General features: G+C 35.4%; 1 protein-coding gene across 8 annotated transcripts in view; it reads right to left on the bottom strand.

The window, feature by feature from the left end:
* CDH18 (cadherin 18) overlaps nucleotides 1-20,171 on the bottom strand; it is a 1,020,275-nt gene that overhangs the window by 252,159 nt on the left and 747,945 nt on the right. For all 8 annotated transcript variants that reach the window (XR_005796617.1, XM_040494419.1, XM_040494422.1 and 5 more), the window contains one exon: nucleotides 1,200-1,494. Coding sequence is in view for 7 of the 8 variants with exons in the window: in XM_040494419.1 (XP_040350353.1) it covers nucleotides 1,200-1,494 (295 nt within the window). In the remaining variant the exon portion in view is untranslated. The remainder of the gene's footprint in view (nucleotides 1-1,199; nucleotides 1,495-20,171) is intronic.

Below are 20,171 nucleotides of genomic sequence, written 5' to 3' on the forward strand. Positions count from 1 at the left end.
GTAACTATATTAAAAAAAGTGGGAACTTAAGAGCTGAACCTCTGTCTGGCTTAGAAATATTTTCTAGGTTCACTTCTTACTAACCATGTGATCTTGGGCAAATTATTTAATTCTATGTATCAATTTCATCCTCTGTAAAAGGAGAACCACAATGTTGCCCTTGTCCATGATGATACAAGCATGAAATTATTACACATGGCATGCAATGCCTGACATATAGTAAGTGCTCAATAAATACTCCTTGATGCTGTTTCAGTGATCATTACCACAACTGCTTTGATGACTTGTAGTCTCCAGTCCTGGCGAAGCTAACTGGTTGTTTTGGGCTGATCGATTTTAGATTTTCTGCAGAACTCACAGTCAACATTCAAAATATCCAATTTCCTCTTCGCCCCTAATCAAAACTTCTATGGATTCAACTGAGTCTACACTTGATGGCAACTAAGATTTAAGGGTGTGACATCAACTGCTAGCTACATCAGAGGCAAAAAGGAAAAAATCCTTTAAGGGTTGTTTTACATTTTAAGATAAATAAGCTTTGTAAATGCTTATGAGTATCTAAAAAGTTTTATTGAATAATGTAGCTATTACTTACATTTTTAATGCTGTTATAATTGGGTCATAAACTACAATCTTTTTTTTATATTTCCTTTTTTTTTTCAATATATGAAGTTATTGTCAAATTGGTTTCCATATAACACCCAGTGCTCATCCCAAAAGGTGCCCTCCTCAATACCCATCACCCACCCTCCCCTCCCTCCCACCCCCCATAAACCGCAATCTTAAAAGACATGTAGTAAAATATCTCAAACATTCCAGTGTCTATTTTTATTTATGCAAATTGTCACCTTGAGTATGTTGATATCTCTGTAGCAATATAAATAAAGAATTTACATGGCTAAAAAACCCTGTCAATTAAGCAAGAATTGCCGATGTCTCCCCGTTAATGATGTTTTCTTGATACCTAAGCATTACCTCTACTTTAGCATTCAGAAATTAATTTTAATAAATAACATACCATCTAGACCCAATATCCTTTAATATTTTAGGCCACGTGTAAATATTAAGATGTTTCGAAATTTCTTCGGATTTCTCCACGCACAAACACACACACAAAGTTGAAAACTGGTTTTCAAAAGATGATCATCTGGATTCTCAAAACTATATTAACTGCTAAAGTGAATAATGCTTTTTCTTACCCATATCTGACATTTCAGGCACAGTAACGATGTATGGTCCATCTGTGAACTTTGGAGCGTTGTCATTGATGTCTTGTACTTTGATTATGAACTCGGATTCAGGTTCAAGAGGCTTGTTTGTTCGACGGTCGATAGCCTGGGCGTGAAGCACATAGTGGGTCTTCTGCTCTCTGTCTAGGCTTTTCGTTGAGTGGATGTCACCGGTGGTGTCATCGATGATAAATATAGTTCCGGCACCTTCTCCAGTAAGGATGTACTTGACGGACCCATCGCCTTTGTCAGAATTGGAGTGCAACTGTCAAATAAAAATGAAATACTTTAGCGTGAAATTATATTCCAGCCTCACGTCGTGTTATCTGAAAATTATCTATAATTTTGAACTTAGTTTGGTTATAACTTTTCTTACCTTCACAGTCTACTATATGGTGCTATAATCATTTCCTTTTCTGCAGTTTTTCTCTACTTGGTATTGATATAGATATCTTTTATGATCTATCTAAGAAATCCAATAATCAATTTAAGAGAAATTAATAAGCAATAGTAATTAAATAAAAAAAACAATAACCCTTGATGTCATCTAGTAAATCACCACTGCATTAACTACACAGAATAGAATTGGATACAGAAATTACCAGGAAATCACTGTTGCCCGCAATACTTCCAGGAATAATGACTTTTTATATTAATTGTTTGGCATTTTATTTCAAACTTAAAATTTAAAAAAAAGAAAAAAGAATAAATGGCAGGATGAGATTCAAATTATTAAAAACTTCCACAAAAGAGGCACTTATTTGTTATAGAGAAATTAATATTATAATGTGAAAAATAAAAATATATATATTAGATTAATTGTTCAGATTTAGAATGAAAGAAAACACAGAAAAATTTTTTTATTATTATTATAAAACTTTAACTGAAAATTTAAATAGGAGTGCTTGATTTAATCAATACATGGTCCTAATTTTTAACTAATAGAAATACACTAATGAATTCTCATTTATTAAAATAAAAGTGGCATATTACACTAATAGATACTACAAAAGGAACATTTCACTAGCGAAGAAGTATTTAATAAGAAAGGTAAATACATATTAAGATAATTATAAACCACTTTTTTGTCATTTAAGCATCAGGAAATGCTTTTAACCTGCATGTGATTCATACTTCTTAATCTATTGTAACTTCTGCCATCTTTGCATAAGTGACATTGCTATATTTCTAGCTAGAAATAACCACAATTTTTCTTAAATCTCACACATCTATTTGAAGAATTGTTTCTCTTGAGAGATCTGAAGTTATCCTTCATATGACATCTTTCTGGTAACCTAATGTCAACCACTCACCTTTGGCTCAATTGTGACACTTGGAAACATTGAAAAAATATAACCTTGTTCGCCTAAGTTTTGGATTTCTTACCATAATAAAGAGAAAATTTTCAAGGATTATTTTAAAGGCTCTGAACCCTTAGAAGACGTTTTCAAAAAGAGAAAATATAGAAAAATATAATAAACTATGACAAAAGGACTATTCCATGGTAAAATGAAGGCAACTAAATATAAATTGTAGTATATCCTAAATAATCTTATATCTTTCTTGAAAACACATAAGGTGTAAACAGGGACAAATTCTGATGGGAATCACCTAGCAAGATTCCACAAATCGTTATCTTTTCAAAACTGATTTTTTGGAGCTTTTATAGAGACGAATAAAAATGCATTAGCAATGTATGAAAAACACAGCTTTCAAAGATTCACACTTCATTAGTAAATTAACAGCTAAAAGAAGAATGCAGCATGAGTTGTGTGGAGACAATTGCATGCATGGATGGAAATGTATTTAGTCATTTCTTTTGGTTTCTTGCCATATCTTTTTAGCATCTAGAAGAAAAATTTATCATTTCTGAAGCAGATACACCTGCAAAATATCAACAGAGTGGCCTGTTTCAGTCTCCAACTTTGCTTTAATCTGTGACCCAAACAGAGCAACAAATTCATTTAAACAAATGGTTTTAAAACCTTTTCTCAAAATCTCTTGTTATGAAGTGAAACATTAGATAGTCTTATTAGCTATTGTTATACTATACATTAATTATAAGTCTATATAATGAAATTAAAACCCTTTTGGGGAAATGTCTTGTAGTTCTACCATCTAATTTCAGAAAGACAGCGATGGTGATGATTGACTTTTATCATCAGGATATATTTTTATATCTTCTATGTTCTTAGGTTATTTTGATATTATTTTATTTTGTGTTAAAAGTTTGTATTACAAAAGTTGGTCATATTTAAGAATGGCCTTATATATGTAGACTTGCAATGAAAGTATATAAAAGAAATAGTAAAGTTGTCAACTTAAAGCACTATGAAAAATATAACACACTCTATGCTTTATGTAGGTTGTGGTAAGCAATTCATATAAGAGAGAAAATGTCAGTAATTTTATGTCTTTAGATTTTAAGAATTGAATCTGGTTCCACATAAAGTGTTTATATTTAACAAACAACTTAGCCTAAATATTTCAGAAGTTATGTCTGACTTGAAAATAGACGTGCAATAAAATCAGTGAATTGTAATTTAGCAGTATTTATAATATTTGATAACATGGTAGAAGTTACATTAAAATGTTGCAAACATGTATTTGAATTTTATAAGGTGTTGACAATGCTTATCTTGAGTGTTTAAATAATGCAGATAATCATTTCAATAATGGAGTATTTAAATCTCTCAGTGGGCCTAGCTGAATCTTGGAATGACTAGTTTTTATGTTAACACTGATGGGAAGCTACTACAACAGCATTTAGGCAAATTAATAGCTTATATGATTAGGATGATCAACATTTGTGAAACAACAAAGTAACCCACTCTCAGGATGACCCCTCATCTATCGTACACCCATTTCCAAATGTTCAGTTTGGTTGGAATACATCCTTTGTAACAGAGATGGAGCCTTAGAGAAAAACCAGCTATAGAGAAAAATCAGCTTAATAAGTGAGCTTTAATATCTGGAAAAGCATGTTTCATATTTGTTTTTTTAAGGCAACAGATGATGCATCAGTGAGTGAATGAATGAATGAATGAATGAATGAAATGGCTGAGCAGGAATGGTGGTAGTAGTGGGCGTAATCTTAAAATAGGGACAGGAAGCTCTTTGATGCAGACAGTCAAGTAATATGGATAACCAAGGGAGAAATGTGTTGTCTCTGAGTGTGGGCAACAATAAAGCATCAAAGGAAAGAAGCGGAAGTAGGGCACATGCAGTAGAAATACTCTGGATATAGACATGGAGCTGACTTAGCAACAGCAAAATATGATGTTGTAAGATGAGCTAGCTCTTATGCTATTTAAGAGAGATTTTCATCATATTGTACATTGACATGTAAAAATATTTGGGAGACAAAGTTGATGTTAGTCATCAGTATTGAACTCTTTTTGGCAGACAGTTTGGAAATAACAGAGAGAAAACAGTGGCAGGGTTTTATAACACACAGTGGTAGGAGTATACTCTCCGAGTCATGAGATTTTGCAAAGTGAGTGATATTTTTTATGCTGAAGGACAGATGTTACAATATTGTCCTAAAGCAAGAAGGGACAATGCTCGCGTATGTGATCACATAATAAAGTAGGGTTAATGAACTACTCTTTAGAAAACAGAAAAGGGGAAGAGAATGAAGAAAGAGAATGAAACCACTCAAGTAAAGCAAAATGACCACTTCTCTGGCATGACTTTAATAAATTATCTCTTTCTTATGTTAAGTAGTAACCTATGGCACTTGGAAAGCTAATATGACTCACATGAGTTCCCCCTGGAAAACTATTTATTCACCCTGGACCACATTCGGATCAGGACCTAAAAATTTATAGCTTTCACTCCAACTACAGAGTTCTTCACTAAGATAATATTCTATCCCTTAGGGAAGAATAACTTTAAAAGGTTAAGAAGATGATGGCAGAGCAATTAATTTCAAAAGTTGCTTTTAGTGAAGACTTTAAGCCACGTTAAAAAGATAGGTCACTGACTTAAAACGATAATATTTTGAACTACATATTTTATGTAATTTTTTTATGAGTAGGAAACTTATATTTACAGCATTCCAGGGGAAGCCAGCAGTAAACATTGCATAGTAATCCCACTATGATTATTTTTCCAACACATAAAATGATGCAATATAAGGATCACATGAAATACATATTATTAAAATTTATTATGCACCCTTTATTCCACAACGTGTTATATTTCAAACAATAAGTAGATGAAACAAAATTCAATTGAACTGTTAATAAGTAATTGACGTAAAGAGGAAAAAACATTTCAAATCATATTAGTCTCTTGGTAACTAACATATCTATCTTGTGCAAGAAAAATACAGAACCGTCAGTTTTAATTATGCATCAATTAATATGCAAAAAAGTTACATTAGAAATAGTGATGAAGTACTCTGTTCAACCACATATCTAATGTCAATTAATTAAAAGGGTAAGAAATTAGGTGAGAGTAAGGAAATAGGTGTGGTTGTTGAACTAGAAACATCAGAGCTCTTTGCCAACATGTAAAAGCCTCCCGTTGAATTTCAGTTTTTCACTTTTAACTTCTTAATCAGTATTCTCAGAGAAGGAAACTAATGAATGAGGAGGAAGAGGGAAAAGAATAGGAAGCAGCACGTGTTTATTATATCCCCTGAACCCCAGATTAAGGGTATTAACGTACAAGATAAAAAAACTGTAAGATATCTCTGAAGTCTGAGTTGCTATAATTCCATATCCTTCAGATATCCTCTAGAGAGCCCCATCTGGGTGTGCCAAATATTGGGGCACTGCAGGAGGTAAGCCAGTGGTTGAGAATTTCACTTTTAAGTGTTGGAAACCCTCAAAAACTAGTCAATCGATTAAAGTTGCAATGAGATATATGAGGCACAGGAGGACCTATTCTCTGATATCAGAGTTAATCTCTGTTCTTTCATCTGCCAATTAGGGTCTAGCTGAGAAAGAGATGGCCCTGGAAGCTGGTTTTAAAGAAAAAGAAATCTCAGAGTGTACTAACATTAGTACAATTCCGGCCCCAAATACTGGTCCAAACCACTGTCCACGTATTCACAGGGGTTGGCATTTCATCTCCATTAAAACTCTGTCATTACTGTTCATTTTAGCCCTTTGTTCGAATCAGAAAGCAGAAGATGCATAGAGAAAGGGGAGGGAAGGAAAATTGAAATGGGAATGATTCAAACATTTAGAAAATGTATCTGACAATAAAATGTAAGATTATAATTTAATCTAGCAATCACTATTAGAAGTATATATCCAACAAATGTTTTTGGAGCATCTGCTATGTTCCAGTCCTGGTACTCAGTAGTTAAATACATCACTAACATGGAGATTCATACCCTGGGAAAGCTTACATTAGTACCAGTGGGGAGAAATACACAGTAAGCAGAAAAAAAAAATATATATATATGTAGTGTTAGAAAGTGACAAGATCCCCACTTAAAAAGGAGAGAGAGAAAGAAATATCAGAGGTGATTGGGAAGGTGTAGAGAGATTGCAGTATTAAATAAGGGAGTATGTTAGGCAGGACATTGGCCCCTCAAAGATGTCTATGTCTTTATTCTAGAAGCCTGTGAATATGTTACTTTACATGGTAAGAAGAACTTCACATATGTGATTGAGGTCAAGGTCCTTAAGACAGGGAGATTACCTTGGTTTCTCTAGCTGGGACAATTCTGATCACATGAGTCCTTACAAGGGAAGACCTGATCCCAGCTGGTTGAGAGAGAGAGAAAAAATGGAAGTGTGAGAAGGAGTGAGCACCTCATTGCTGGTTCTAAAATGTAAAAATCATCATGCAAGACCTAAGAGAGGTCTCTTGAAGCTGGGAAGAGCAAGGAATGGACTGTTCCCTAGAGGAAATGAAGCTCTCCTCACACCCTGATTTTAGACCAGTGAGAACTATGTTGAACTTCTGACCTATAAAAATGGTGGAAAATAAATTTGTGTTGTTTTAAGGCACTAATTTTGCAGTAATTTGTGATAGCAACAATAAAGTCTAATAAAGGAATCAGAGAAGGCATATTAAAAAGATGACATTTTAATAAATTCTTGAAGGAGGTAAGGTAAGTGAGCCAAGTTCATATGATAGGAAAAGCATTATAGTCAGGGAAAACAGAAAAAGCAAGAGGGTCAAGTTAGGAACATGAATAGCAGATTCCAGAAACTGTGAGGAAGCCAGTGTGACCAGAGTTGCATGGACAGAGGAGAGTTGTAGAAGACATCAGAGAAACACGGTAGTCTCCCCTTCTCTGTGGTTTCCCTTTCCCTGGTTTGAGTTGCCCACTGTCAGTTGTGGTCCAGAAGCAGATGGTCCTCCTTCTGATGTATCATCACTAGACCAAGAGTAGCCTAATGATGCATCACAACGGCCACGTCGTTCACCTCAGTTCATCTCCTCACGCAGTCATTTCATCATCCCACATCACAATAAGAAGTGTGAGTAGAGTATAAGATATTTTTTTGAGAGACCATATCCACATTCACGCAACTTGTATTACAGCATATTTGTTATTATTGTTCTATTAGTTACTGTGATTAATCCCTTGTGCCTAATTTATAAGCTTTGTTACATGTACGTATGTATAAAAAATCACATAGTATATATAGGGTTCGGTACTCTCTGAGATATCCACTGGGGGTACTGGAATGTATCCTCCATGGATGTAGGGGTACTATAACTGGAAGGAAGATCATGGAGGACCACTGCACAAGAAAAAAGAGAAACTGGACAGTTTTGAGGAGGGAAGCATCATAAGTGATTTACATCTCAAAAGGATCGTGTCCATTTCATTACTGAGAACAGAAAGTAGAGGAACAAAAATGAAAGCAGGGGAACTGATAGACTTCTGCTTTGGTAACACGCTGACTGAGGATGACATTGCGGACCAGGTGCTGGTGAAAGTGACAAGAAATGGAGTATTCGTGAATACATTTTGGGACAAATGCAACACCAAATGCACAAATAAGCCAGAGGAGCTATCTCACAATAAAAGGCCTTTGCATAGCAAATAAAACCATCAACAAAATGGAAAGGCAACCTAGGGAATAGGACAAAATCTTTGCAAATTATATGTCTGATAAGGTGTTAATATCCAAAACATATCAAAAATTCACACAACCAATAACAAAACAAAATCTGATCAGACATTTTTATCCAGAGAAGATATACAAATGGCCAAAAGTACACGAAAAGGTGCTCAACATCATTAACCATCAGGGAAATGCAAAGCAAAACCACCCTGAGATATCACCTCACACCTGTTAGAATGGATATTATTAAAAACAAAAAAGAGGTAACAGTTATTGGGGAGGATGTGGAGGAAAGAGAACCCTTGTGCATTCTTGGTGGGAATGAAAATCGGTGCAGCCAGTATGGAAAACAGTATGAAGTTTCCTCAAAAACGTGAAAAATACAACTACCATAAGATCTAGCAATTTCGGGGTATATAATCCAAGGGAAATGAAATCATTTTCTCAAAGAGCTATCTTCAGCCCCATGTTCATTGCTGAATTACTCCCAATAGCCAGGAAATGAAAACAAACTGAGTGTCCATTAACAGATGAATGGATAAAGGAAATACATATACACCCACTGCACTTCCCCCGCCCCTACAAGAATAGTATTCAGCCATGAGAAAGAAGGACATTCCACTATTTGCAATAACACAGATGGATACTGAGGGCATTATGTTCAGTGAAATAAGTCAGGCAGAGAAAGACAAATATTGTATGATATCACTTTTTTTTCTGGAATTTTGAAAAGTCAAACTCTTAGAACACAGAGTAGAATGAATGGTATTCCCAGGACCAAGGTGTGCAGAAGAAGGGAAGGTGATGGTCAGCGTACGAACTCCCAGGTATGAGTAAGTTCTGGGGATCTAATGCACAGCAGAACGATTATAGTTAACAATACTGTATTGTGTATGAGAAAGTTAAGAGAGCAGACCTTCAATGTTCCCACCACAGAAAAGACATGGTAGGGGCACCTGGGTGGCTCAGTCAGGTAAGTATCTGACTTCAGCTCAGTTCATGATCTTGCGGTTAGTGAGTTCGAGCCCCGTGTCAGGCTTTGTGCTCACAGCTCAGAGCCTGGAGCCTGCTTTGGAGTCTGTCTCCCTCTTTCTCTGCCCTTCCACCATTCACATTCTGTCTCTTTCTCAAAATAAATAAATATTAAAAAAATTTTTAAAAAGACATGGTAATTATGTGACATGGTTTTAACTAATGCTATAATGCTAATCATTTTGCATATATGTGTATCAAATCAACACATTGTATACTTAAACTTAAACGATACTATATGTCAATTCTATCTCAGTAATGCTGGACACACATTTTAAAAAGAAAGAGCACACAAAGTTTCCCTAAAGGAGTAGTATGGGATTTATGAAAAAGGAGAATTCAAGCACAGATATTAGGTGCTTGGCTACAGTTATGAAGAGTTCAGAATTTAATCAAATGGGATATGGAAGGATACAGGTACAGGAAATAGAAAGGGGAAGGTCAGGAATTGAATTTTGACATGCTAATCTTGGTATTTCTATTGGCGATCTCAGTAGAGATGTAGAGGCCATTTTTTATATGCAGTCTCTAGTTCAAAGACAAATATGGTTGGCTTATAAATTTGGGAGACAGCCAGCACAAAAGTGGTATTTAGAGCTATGAAACAAGATGAGATTACCAATGAAATAAACGTAGGTACAAAGGGAGGAACTGAGGACTGAAACCTGTAGTGCTTCAAAATTAAAAAGCCAGAGGGGGACATCTGGGTGGCTCAGTCCTACCTCGGCTCAGGTCATGATCTCATGGTTCTTGAGTTCAAGCCCCACATCTGGCTCGCTACTGTCAGTGCAGAGCCTGCTTCTTGATCCTCTGTCCCCCCTCTCTCTGCCCCTCCCCCACTTGCACTCTCTCAAAAACAAATAAAACATTAAAAAAAAAAGGTCAGAGGGACGAGAAAGATAAAGAGCCCCTGGTCTGGTAGAAGGAAAACCAAGCACACCAGTGTCTTGTTTTAACAAGAGAAATTAAAACATCTGTGTATAAGGGATTTTATATAGGAATAATAATGATTATTTCAGAGGCAAAAAAAATATAAAAGTCCGTCTGGAGGGGGATTATTTTATAAATAGTGAATTACCATTAAAATGATAATATGAATATGCTAGCTCTGAAGAACTATCTATAATTTGTTGTGGATGGGAAAGCCATGCTGTGTAATAATATAGAAGCTGAGATCTTACTTAAAGTATAAATAACAAAAATTACATGTACAGTATATTCATATTTATTAACACGGATGTATGGAGTTAGGATAGATTATAATCTAAGCCACTGAGGCTTGAGGGAGGGCAGAAAAAAGCATACACCACAGTGAGCCAGTCAATTTCCTTTTATGCCTTTCAGTTTAACTGACTGAATAAATATCTATTACTTTTAAGTATATATATTCCTGTTGTTACTGAAGAACACTTCTGGGTTTTATCTGGGCCAATAATGGAGAAAAGTCACAATATGTGGCAGCCCATTCTCAAAGCCACAAGAATCTTTAGAAAATTTCAGGCAGCATCTCATTTCCATGCATAGGGTCTAACCTTTGCTGGATTCTCACTCTGAGATGTTTACGAATCTATCTATCTATCTATCTATCTATCTATCTATCTATCTATCTGCCACGCCTCAGGTTGCTACATTCTATCTTGAATGTAGGTACAACTCCCAGGCTATTGCATTAAGTTGCCCAGGCAATGGTAGGTGATGCTTCCTGGAATGGTTGTCTTGTTTTGTTGAAGTGTGTCTTGAAATTTTTTGATATCCCTGCCTACCTCCTGTGTCCCTCATGTAAGCCCCCTACATCTCTATTCAGTTATTCTTTTGGTCTCTATCAACATGGTCCATGTGTTTATTTCTAGGCTTAAAACCAATGCACTGTAACAGAATGGAAGAAAAAACTGCATCCCTACTATGTATCAACCAATGTGTTGATATAAATCAGACAGGGTCCCTTGCCTTCAAGAAGTTTTTAGTGCAGTGAGCAAGAAAGAGCAACAGATCCAGAGTAGGGACAGTTCTGATAGAAGCATGAGGTGAAACTAATTTTCCCTTGCTTGGAAGTTTTCCCAGAGGAAAGGACTCAAAGTCTCCATCTGTATTCCTGTTTTCCCATTTCTATCAAAGGATAAAAGTTGTACATTAAAAAAAATAATTCTCATCAAACATTTTCCTTATTCATCTGTTGTGGATTTAATCCTATCACATAATATAAATTGTTCTAAGGTTACCCAAAACCACCTAGTTATTAAACAACTTTTTTTTTTTTTTTTTTTTTGAGGAGAAGGCTAATTTAAAAACATGATAAAGTTAACCCAACACAAGGGAGCAGAATGCAGAACTCTCAAATATTGGTTCCTAACTTTGGAAATGTAAGACATGGAAATACAGAAGCTTTTTTAAGGGAGAGAAACTGTGGACTGAGACACAATAGGACTACAGTTCAAAGCGTCTTGCTAAGTTTTTCTGTGACATAAGGGACTACTCAACCCTGAGCTACATACATATAACTCTGCATGTTGAAATAAAAATTCTGTAGTCTGTTATTGTATACAATTTTCCTCTCAGTTAAGCTTTTCAGAATGGAATGCTATTGAAATGTTTGAATCATAAAGTCCAATTTACTCAGCTGTAGCTCTGACCTCATTCTTGACTTTCTCTCTTCTTCTCAGATTGAATAACCAGAGCTATAACCCTCTCAGAAACTCGACATGGCCTTGTATGCACTAATGATAATTTTTATTTTTCCACTTCTCCTCACTAAAAAATTTCTAAATTCTTGTGAATCTGTTTCTTTAAAAATCCCCTCACCCCCACCCCTTCTCTCCAACAGTTACCAGAGTTCATCCGAGCTCTCCTACTTTCTGAGATTATTGCAGTTTCCCCTGAGTGGTCTCATTACCTCTCTTCCTGTTTCTGTTCCACGCACATTGCATTTACACTAGAGTCCAGTGTGTTATTTCTAAAATGTGATTTTATCCCTTCTTAAATAAAACACGAGAATGTACCACAGCCTTCAGATGGCAGACATCCTCACTGGGTGCTTGTCTACATGTGTGATTTAATCTTCAGGCACTTCACTATTCACATCGAATTTTAGTCAAACTAACGTAGATAATCTGGCCTCTAATGTGCCTACTCTCCATACATGATTTCCTCAAACTACATATTTTCTATTTACTTGACCAGAAGTAAGTCGTTTCCTATCTTCTGTGAAGTTGTCCCTCAATTTTTCATCCAAATACGCTGTCTTTCCTTTGTGATGTAAAAGATTCCCTAGCTTACCTATCATTCAGCAGTTATCATTTTATGGTTTATTTCCAGTGAAATGCCCCACATCTCCCAATTCACTTGATTCTCATTGAGGACAGCAGCCACGTTTCACTCACTCCTACATCTCCAACACCCAACACACCCTATTTTCAATAAATGTTATTAAAGAATGAAATATGATGAGAGGAATTTTCATAAAGAATTCATGATACATTGAAAGATGTCAGGGACACCTGGGTGGCTCAGTTGGTTAAGTGTCCGACTTCATCTCAGGTCATGATTTCACAGTTTGTGAGTTTAAGCCCTGCGTTGGGCTCTGTGCTGACAGCTCAGAATCTGGAGCCTGCTTTGGATTTTGTATCTCCCTCTGTCTCTCTGCCCCTCCCCCACTCATGCTCGGTCTCTCTCTCTCTCAAAAATAAATAAACATTAAAAAATTAAATGATATCAAATAAAAAATAAATATTTAAAAAGAGGTAAGACATTCAAACAATACAGGAGGAAACTTGGCTCAGAGACTGGCAGGGATGAGATCTAAAAGTGGTCAGTGAAGAGGTAAATATTTTAAAGACTATGAGTTAAAATTTTCAGTTTAAACATACAACGGATTATTTAAAGAAAAATTAACAACATTGTAAGATGAGTTTTATTAGGTGATTTGACTAAAAGATATGACAGAGGGAGAAAAAAAATGAAATGGGAAGAAAGCATACTGTCTTACTGGAACTCCAATTGTGAAGGGGAATATTTGAATGGTAAAGTGGAAGTTGGAAAGTAGAAGTATCCGATGTGAGGTGGGCAGAGGGATCAGTGGCAAATGAGAAGTGCCACATGTGAAGTGGTCCAATATGGATTCCAAAACAGATTTTGCTATGCTATTTATGTGTATTGTTTAGGAATAGTGACAAACACTACAAATTAATAAAGTGATGAATAACTGAAAAAAAGAAGTCTACAGAGAGCTTAAAAGAATTATTTTTTAAAATGTGAGTAAACTAAGATAAGGTAGGAAGAAACATTAACAAACAAAAAAACCTGACAATCCAAGAACAAAAACAGTATGGATGTCTACCAACCTTGTCAATAATTACATTAAATGTAAATGTACTGGAGACTTCAGCAAAAAAAGGTGGACTAAGGATTTCTAGATCTTTCTCCATAAAAGCAATGAGATTACTGGCAATTCTTAGAATTCTAAGAATCAACATTTCAGATCTCTGGAAATTAACCAAAGACTTGTACCATTCCAGGGAGAATGTAAGCAAGAAAAAAAGCTGAATCTTCGTGTGAACAGTAATCTCTATGCTATTTTAATGTGCCTTAATTCCATCTCCCTCCCTCCCCCAAAGTTATACAGTAGTCTTGAAAAGCAACATCCTAAAATGACAATTAAAAACTCAGAAAGAAAAGTCCAGGAAGAGATAGCCTCACTGGTGATTTCCATCCAACAGTGAAATAATTATCATCATTCCTTCTTAAACTTCTCCAAAAGACAGAATAAGAGATGTGGACTACAGTTCATTATATGAGGCCATCATAATACTGACACCAAAACCTGATGAAAATATCACAAAAGAGGAGGGCATCTGGGTAGCTCAGACGGTTAAGCATTGGACTTTAGCTCAGTTCATGATCTCATGGTTAGTGAGTTTGAGCCCCACGTTGGGCTCTGTGCTGAGAGCTCAGAGCCTGGAGCCTGCTTCAGACTCTGTGGCTCCCTCTCTCTCTGCCCCTCCCTTGCTCTCACTTTGTCTCTCTATCTCTCAGATATAAATAAACATTAAAAAAATAAAAAATAAAAAATAAACTATGGACAAATTTACCTTATAGGTACAACAATCCTCAACAAAACATTTGCAAATCAAATCCAGAAACATGTATGTTTTGTATATTTAAAAATACACACATGATAAAGTATGATTTAGCCAGGAATGCAAGGTTGCATAAAACATATCAAAATCAATCAATATGATACAATATAAGCATTGTAAAGAAAACTTATATGATTATCTCATAGAGTCAGAAAAAAAAATCTGGCAAAATCTAACATTATTTTATGATAGTCAACCGACTAGAAATAAAAGAGAATGTCCTCAACCTGATTAAGTGCATCTGTAATAGAACAGCAGTTAATGCCACATTTAATGGTGAAAGAGTGAAGTTTTTCTCTGGGGATCATAAGCACTCCAAATATCCACTCTTGGCATTTCTGTTCAACTGTGTACTGAAAGTTGTAACGAGGGTAATTAGGTAAGGAAAAAAAAAAAAAAAAGATTTGGAAGAGAAGAAAACAAGCATCTCTATTTGTACATGGCATGGCTTTTTATATACAAAATACCAAGCAGTCTGCCAAAAATTAATAGTGCTAAAGAAAAGTTCAGCAAGGTTTCAGGATACAAGATGAATATAAAAATATAAATATTACTTCTATAAACTAGCAGTAAAGAATCCAAAATTTAAGAAATTTAAAATAGTATCCAAAACAATGAATTATTTAGGAATAAATTTAACAAAAGCAGAGCAAACTTATACACTTAAAACTATAAACTCTTCCTAAAAACTAAATAACAAATGAAAGGCATTTCCTAAGTATAATTTCCTAAATAAAAGACACCACTGGTTCATTGGCTGAAAAATTAGAATATTAAAATTGCACTAGTTATTGGAATATCTACCAAAATCCCATTTTTTTTGTAGAAATTGATAAGCTATTCAAATATTAGTATGGAGAAGGAAAGTAACCTAAATAGTGTAAAAAAGTATTGAAAAAGAATGAGGTTGGAAGGCTAGCTATTATAGATATAAAAGCTTACTACAAAGCTATAGTGACCAAAACCATATGGTTCTGGGACAGAATAAATGTACAAATCAGTGGAATAGGAATGGGAGTTCAAAAATAAACCTATACCTTTAAGGTCAACTGATTTTCAATATATATTCCAGGACAATTCAACAGAAGAAGGATATTATTTCAACATATTTTGAAAGGCAGGTGGGGAGGGGAAGTGCGGGGGAGACAGAGGATCCCAAGCCATCTCTGTGCTGTCAGCATAGAGCCTGGTGGGGCTCAATCCCAGAACCATGAGATCATGACCTGAGCTGAAACCAAGAGTCAGACACTTAATTGACTGAGCCACCCAGGTGCCCGTACAATAATGTGCTTTAAATGAAAAAGCATAAGGCTGAAGGCTGAAAAATGATACATAAGCAAGCTATAAACTTGGAAAAGCAAGTTTATGAATATCAGAAAAAGTATATACATCAATGCATAGTATATTACAAGAGTTAAAAGAGAGAATTTTATGATTCATTTAGAGCATGAAACATCCTAAATACACATAGACCTAATTATAGAACACAAAAATTCATGAATCAAAAATTGGCATAATAAGAGAAATATGGAAATACACAGTCAGAGGTGGTAAATTTCACACCTCACCATCAGTAACTGCGAAAATACACAAACTTGTAAAAAGAGAGAGAAACACTTGTGGTGTCCATCAATCTGACCCAGCTGACTTCACAAACCACAAAGCCTGACAACTGCATATAACACATTCTTGTTAAGTACACAGGGAAAGTTCACCAAGAGAACATATACTTGATAATACAAGTCTCAATAAATTTAAAATGAACAAAAACTTACAGTGTATGATATTAATCCAGGAAAATAGTCAGGTACCTTTTAGAGAAATGCAGGGCATATTTTTTTTAAATAATATATTAGCAAATAGGATCCAGAATCATATAAAATGAATAGCATACCATGAGCAAGTGAGTCTACCATATTAATGAAAAGTTTTACATTCAAAAATCAAACAATACATTTAACCACGTTATGACAATTAAGAAAAATAATTACATGGTTATCTCAATAGATGCATAAGAGGTATTTAACAGAAGTCAGTGTACATTTATGATACAACATTCAGCACATTAGGAATAAAAGAAAAATAAAATTAAGGTATTAAGCAATATCATTTATGATGGCATCAAAAAGCTTAAAAAATTAGGAATAAATTTAAATAAAGATGTCTGAAGAATTCTTTACTGAAAATCACAAACCATTGCTTACAAAAATAAGAGAAGCAATCTCAAGAATTGGAAGTACCCATAAAATTATCATTTTCCCTAAAAATGATCCATAGAGTATATGAAATTCCATCAATAGTAGAAATTAACAAGCAGATTCTTTTTTTAAAAAAAAATTAATGTTTATTTATTTTTGAGACAGAGAGAGACAGAGCATGAATGGGGGAGGGTCAGAGAGAGGGAGACACAGAATCCGAAGCTGGCTCCAGGCTCTGAGCTGTCAGCACAGAGCCCGACGCGGGGCTCGAACTCACGGACAGCGAGATCATGACCTGAGCCAAAGTCGGACGCTCAACTGACTGAGCCACCCAGGCGCCCGAACAATCAGGTTCTAAAAATTATATGAAAATTGCCATTGACTTAAAATAAATAGCCAAAATACTTTTAGACAAAAAAGAGGGGCACCTGGGTGGCTCAGTAGGTTAAGCGCCCAAATTTGGCTCAGGTCATGATCTTGTGGTTTGTGGGTTTGAGCCTCACATCAGGCTCTGCGTGGACAGCTCAGAGCCTGGAGAGCCTGCTTTGGATTCTGTGTCTGCCTCTCTCTATCTCTGCCTCTCCCCCACTCACACTCTTACTCTGTCTCTCTCAAAAATAAATAAGCATTAAAAATTTTTAAAAAGAGAGAAAAATAGAGCATAATTGGCATATTTGAACTATTTGATTTCAGGTCTAACAAGAAAACAACACTGGTGTTAATAGAAGCGAGCAGATTAAAGGGACAGAATAGACAACCCAAAAATAGACCCCGCACACAAATTAATGGCAACTTGAATTAACAAATGCTCTAATGTAGTTTGATAATTTAATTAAATGATGCAATGTGACAGGGACATTGCTTCAAAAATTTTGGAAGAGACTGATCTCCAAAATTTAACAGCGGGATGCCAGCCAAGAAAACCACTCAGCGGTGCACATATCCTAACTTTTATATAAAATATGGAAGAATAACACAGCCTACAGAGAAAATGAATCCAGAAGGTGGATTCATGAAAATTATTCCTACATCCTAAGAACTAATTAAGGAACCTCTAGTATTTGCTTGATTGAATTTCAAAGTCCCATGGAGCAGTGAATCCTTTGTGTCTCCATCTTTATCCTTTTTGAATAGTGTTTTGTTTTCTTTTGTTTTGTTGTTTTTAGTGCCTGTCCCATCATTATGTGTGTGGTGGGAAAATAAAATGTTTTATACTTGCACAGAACCACAGACCAAGAAGAACTTATTTAAAGATGTGAACTTAAGGACTTATACGCCAAAAGTCCTCATCTCCAGCTGAACTTGGATGAGAGAATGAGATCCTGTGTTTTGAATTAACCCATAATGGGATGATACTTGTGCAGACCTTGGGTGAAGATGAGTGTATTTGGTAGGAAGAATATGAATCACTGGGGTGTCAGAGAGCAGCCTGTAATGGACAGAGACTGGAATGACCCATAATGATTGCCGTCTCCAGCTATATAAACATGTATGTAATTTCCTCTCCTTATGTGTGTAGGACATAGTAACTCTTAATTAGGTAAAAGTGATGGGTTGTCATGTTGAAAAATAGATTAAAAAAGATACATGCTTCTGAAACACTTGCCCACTCTTGTCATTTATAACTCTATTGCTCTCACTCTCTTTCTTGGTGCTTCTAGAGAGGCAAGCTGTCTACAAGGGAATCCCTGTAAAGCTTGAATGGCAAGAAACTGGTGTCTCCATGGGGTGCTTGGGTGGCTCTGTTGGTTGAGTGACTGACTTCGGCTCAGGTCACGATCTCATGGTTTGTGAGTTCAAGCCCCGCGTCAGGCTGTGTGCTGACGGCTCAGAGCCTGGAGCCTGCTTCTGATTCTGTGTCTCCCTGTCTCTCTGTCCCTCCCCCACTCATGCTCTGTCTCTCTCTGTCTCAGAAATAAACATTAAAAAAATAATTAAAAAAAAAAAAAAGAAACTGGTGTCTCCAGCCCATACCCAGCATGAACCTGAAGCCTAGTGACAGACATGAGAGTGAACTTGAATGTGGATTTTCTGAATAATTTATCCTTGAGATGACTGCATCCCAGTGGACAACTTGATCACAGCCTTATGAAAGATTCCGAATCAGAGACACCCAAAAAGCCATGGATTCCTGACTCATAGAAACTGAGATAATAGTTGTTTTAAGCAACTGAATTTTTGAGAAATAATTAATCCACTAGTGATGCATGGGGGTGTATCTCAAAACAGAATGATGAATGAAATCAGCCAAAATATAAAAAAATTACATATACTGATTCCGTTTATAAAATGTACGGAATGTAAATGTATAAAATGTAAAATGTAAGCTATAGTTAGAGTAATCAAATCAGTGGTTGTCAGGATTAGAGTCACAAGCTATTGACTACAATATTTGCATTATCTTGATCGAGATGGTTTATAAAGATTTTAAATGTCTTCAAGTATGCATTTGTTATATGCCCATTATATGTCATCATATAAAATGCACCTCTTTTATTGTTAATAATTATAAAAATGTATGAAGCACCAAGACTATCCTGCAATGGTTGCTATATAAAAACTTAATCATCGATATAGTACCCCTGCCACTGAGCTTATGCTAAAACATGCAATACAAGAAAATGTAAGCTCACCTCAAAATTTACTTAACTTGTAAATGGCTATTTTAGTAAATGAATGAGGTAAAATGACCTATTGTTTCGGGTATAATGTTAACAAGGCTTTGAACGTGATCTAAAGAATGCTTTACTTGTACCCAGACATTTCCCCCAATTATATTAGGTTTGGTAAGAAAAAGAGCTTTTGTAAGTTTGGTAAGAACAATGAATTATTTCATATTGCTTTGTAGGACTTTAAATTTGAAAATAGACTACCTTCAAAAGTAAAGGTTTTTTTTTTTTTTAATTTTTCTATAGCTTGCTAGATTAAAAAAATTCAAATTCTATTCTATTCTGTATTTTTTCATGTGATCTATTTAGATAATTTTTAAACTCCTTATAAAACTAGGGTCCTACAATTAATTCCTTAGTATCTGGAGCAAGTTTTTGAGTAGTAGATCCTGATTGTCACTCTTTTCCCTACCAAAAAAATAAGTAAATAAACAAACTATTTATTTTGCATTTACTGCACCCCTCCAAATGTCCATCCTCTACTACGTTATTTTACTTAGAAAAAATGAACTTTGCTAATGTGAATAAATTAAGGGGAACTCCTCTTGGTGTGGTCAATGTAAGGTGTGTTTTGGTAAGACAAAGAGGGAGAATCAGATAAAAGATATGATGACAGAAACAGATATATCAGTGGAAGAGACAGAGGTATCTGAAGATGCTATTCTCCTTAGCTTAGAGATTTTATTTATTTAAAAAAAAAACTAATGTTTATTTATTTTTGAGAGTGAGAGAAAGCACGAGTGGGGGAGGAGTAGAGAGAGTGGGAAACACAGAATCGGAAGCAAATTGCAGGCTCTGAGCTGTCAGCACAGAGCCCAACACAGGGCTCAAACTCATGGACCGCGAGATCACTACCTGAGCCAAAGTCAGA

Source organism: Herpailurus yagouaroundi, unplaced genomic scaffold (assembly GCF_014898765.1).
Source record: "Herpailurus yagouaroundi ecotype Mexico unplaced genomic scaffold, PumYag 29, whole genome shotgun sequence".
Lineage (NCBI taxonomy): Eukaryota > Metazoa > Chordata > Mammalia > Carnivora > Felidae > Herpailurus > Herpailurus yagouaroundi.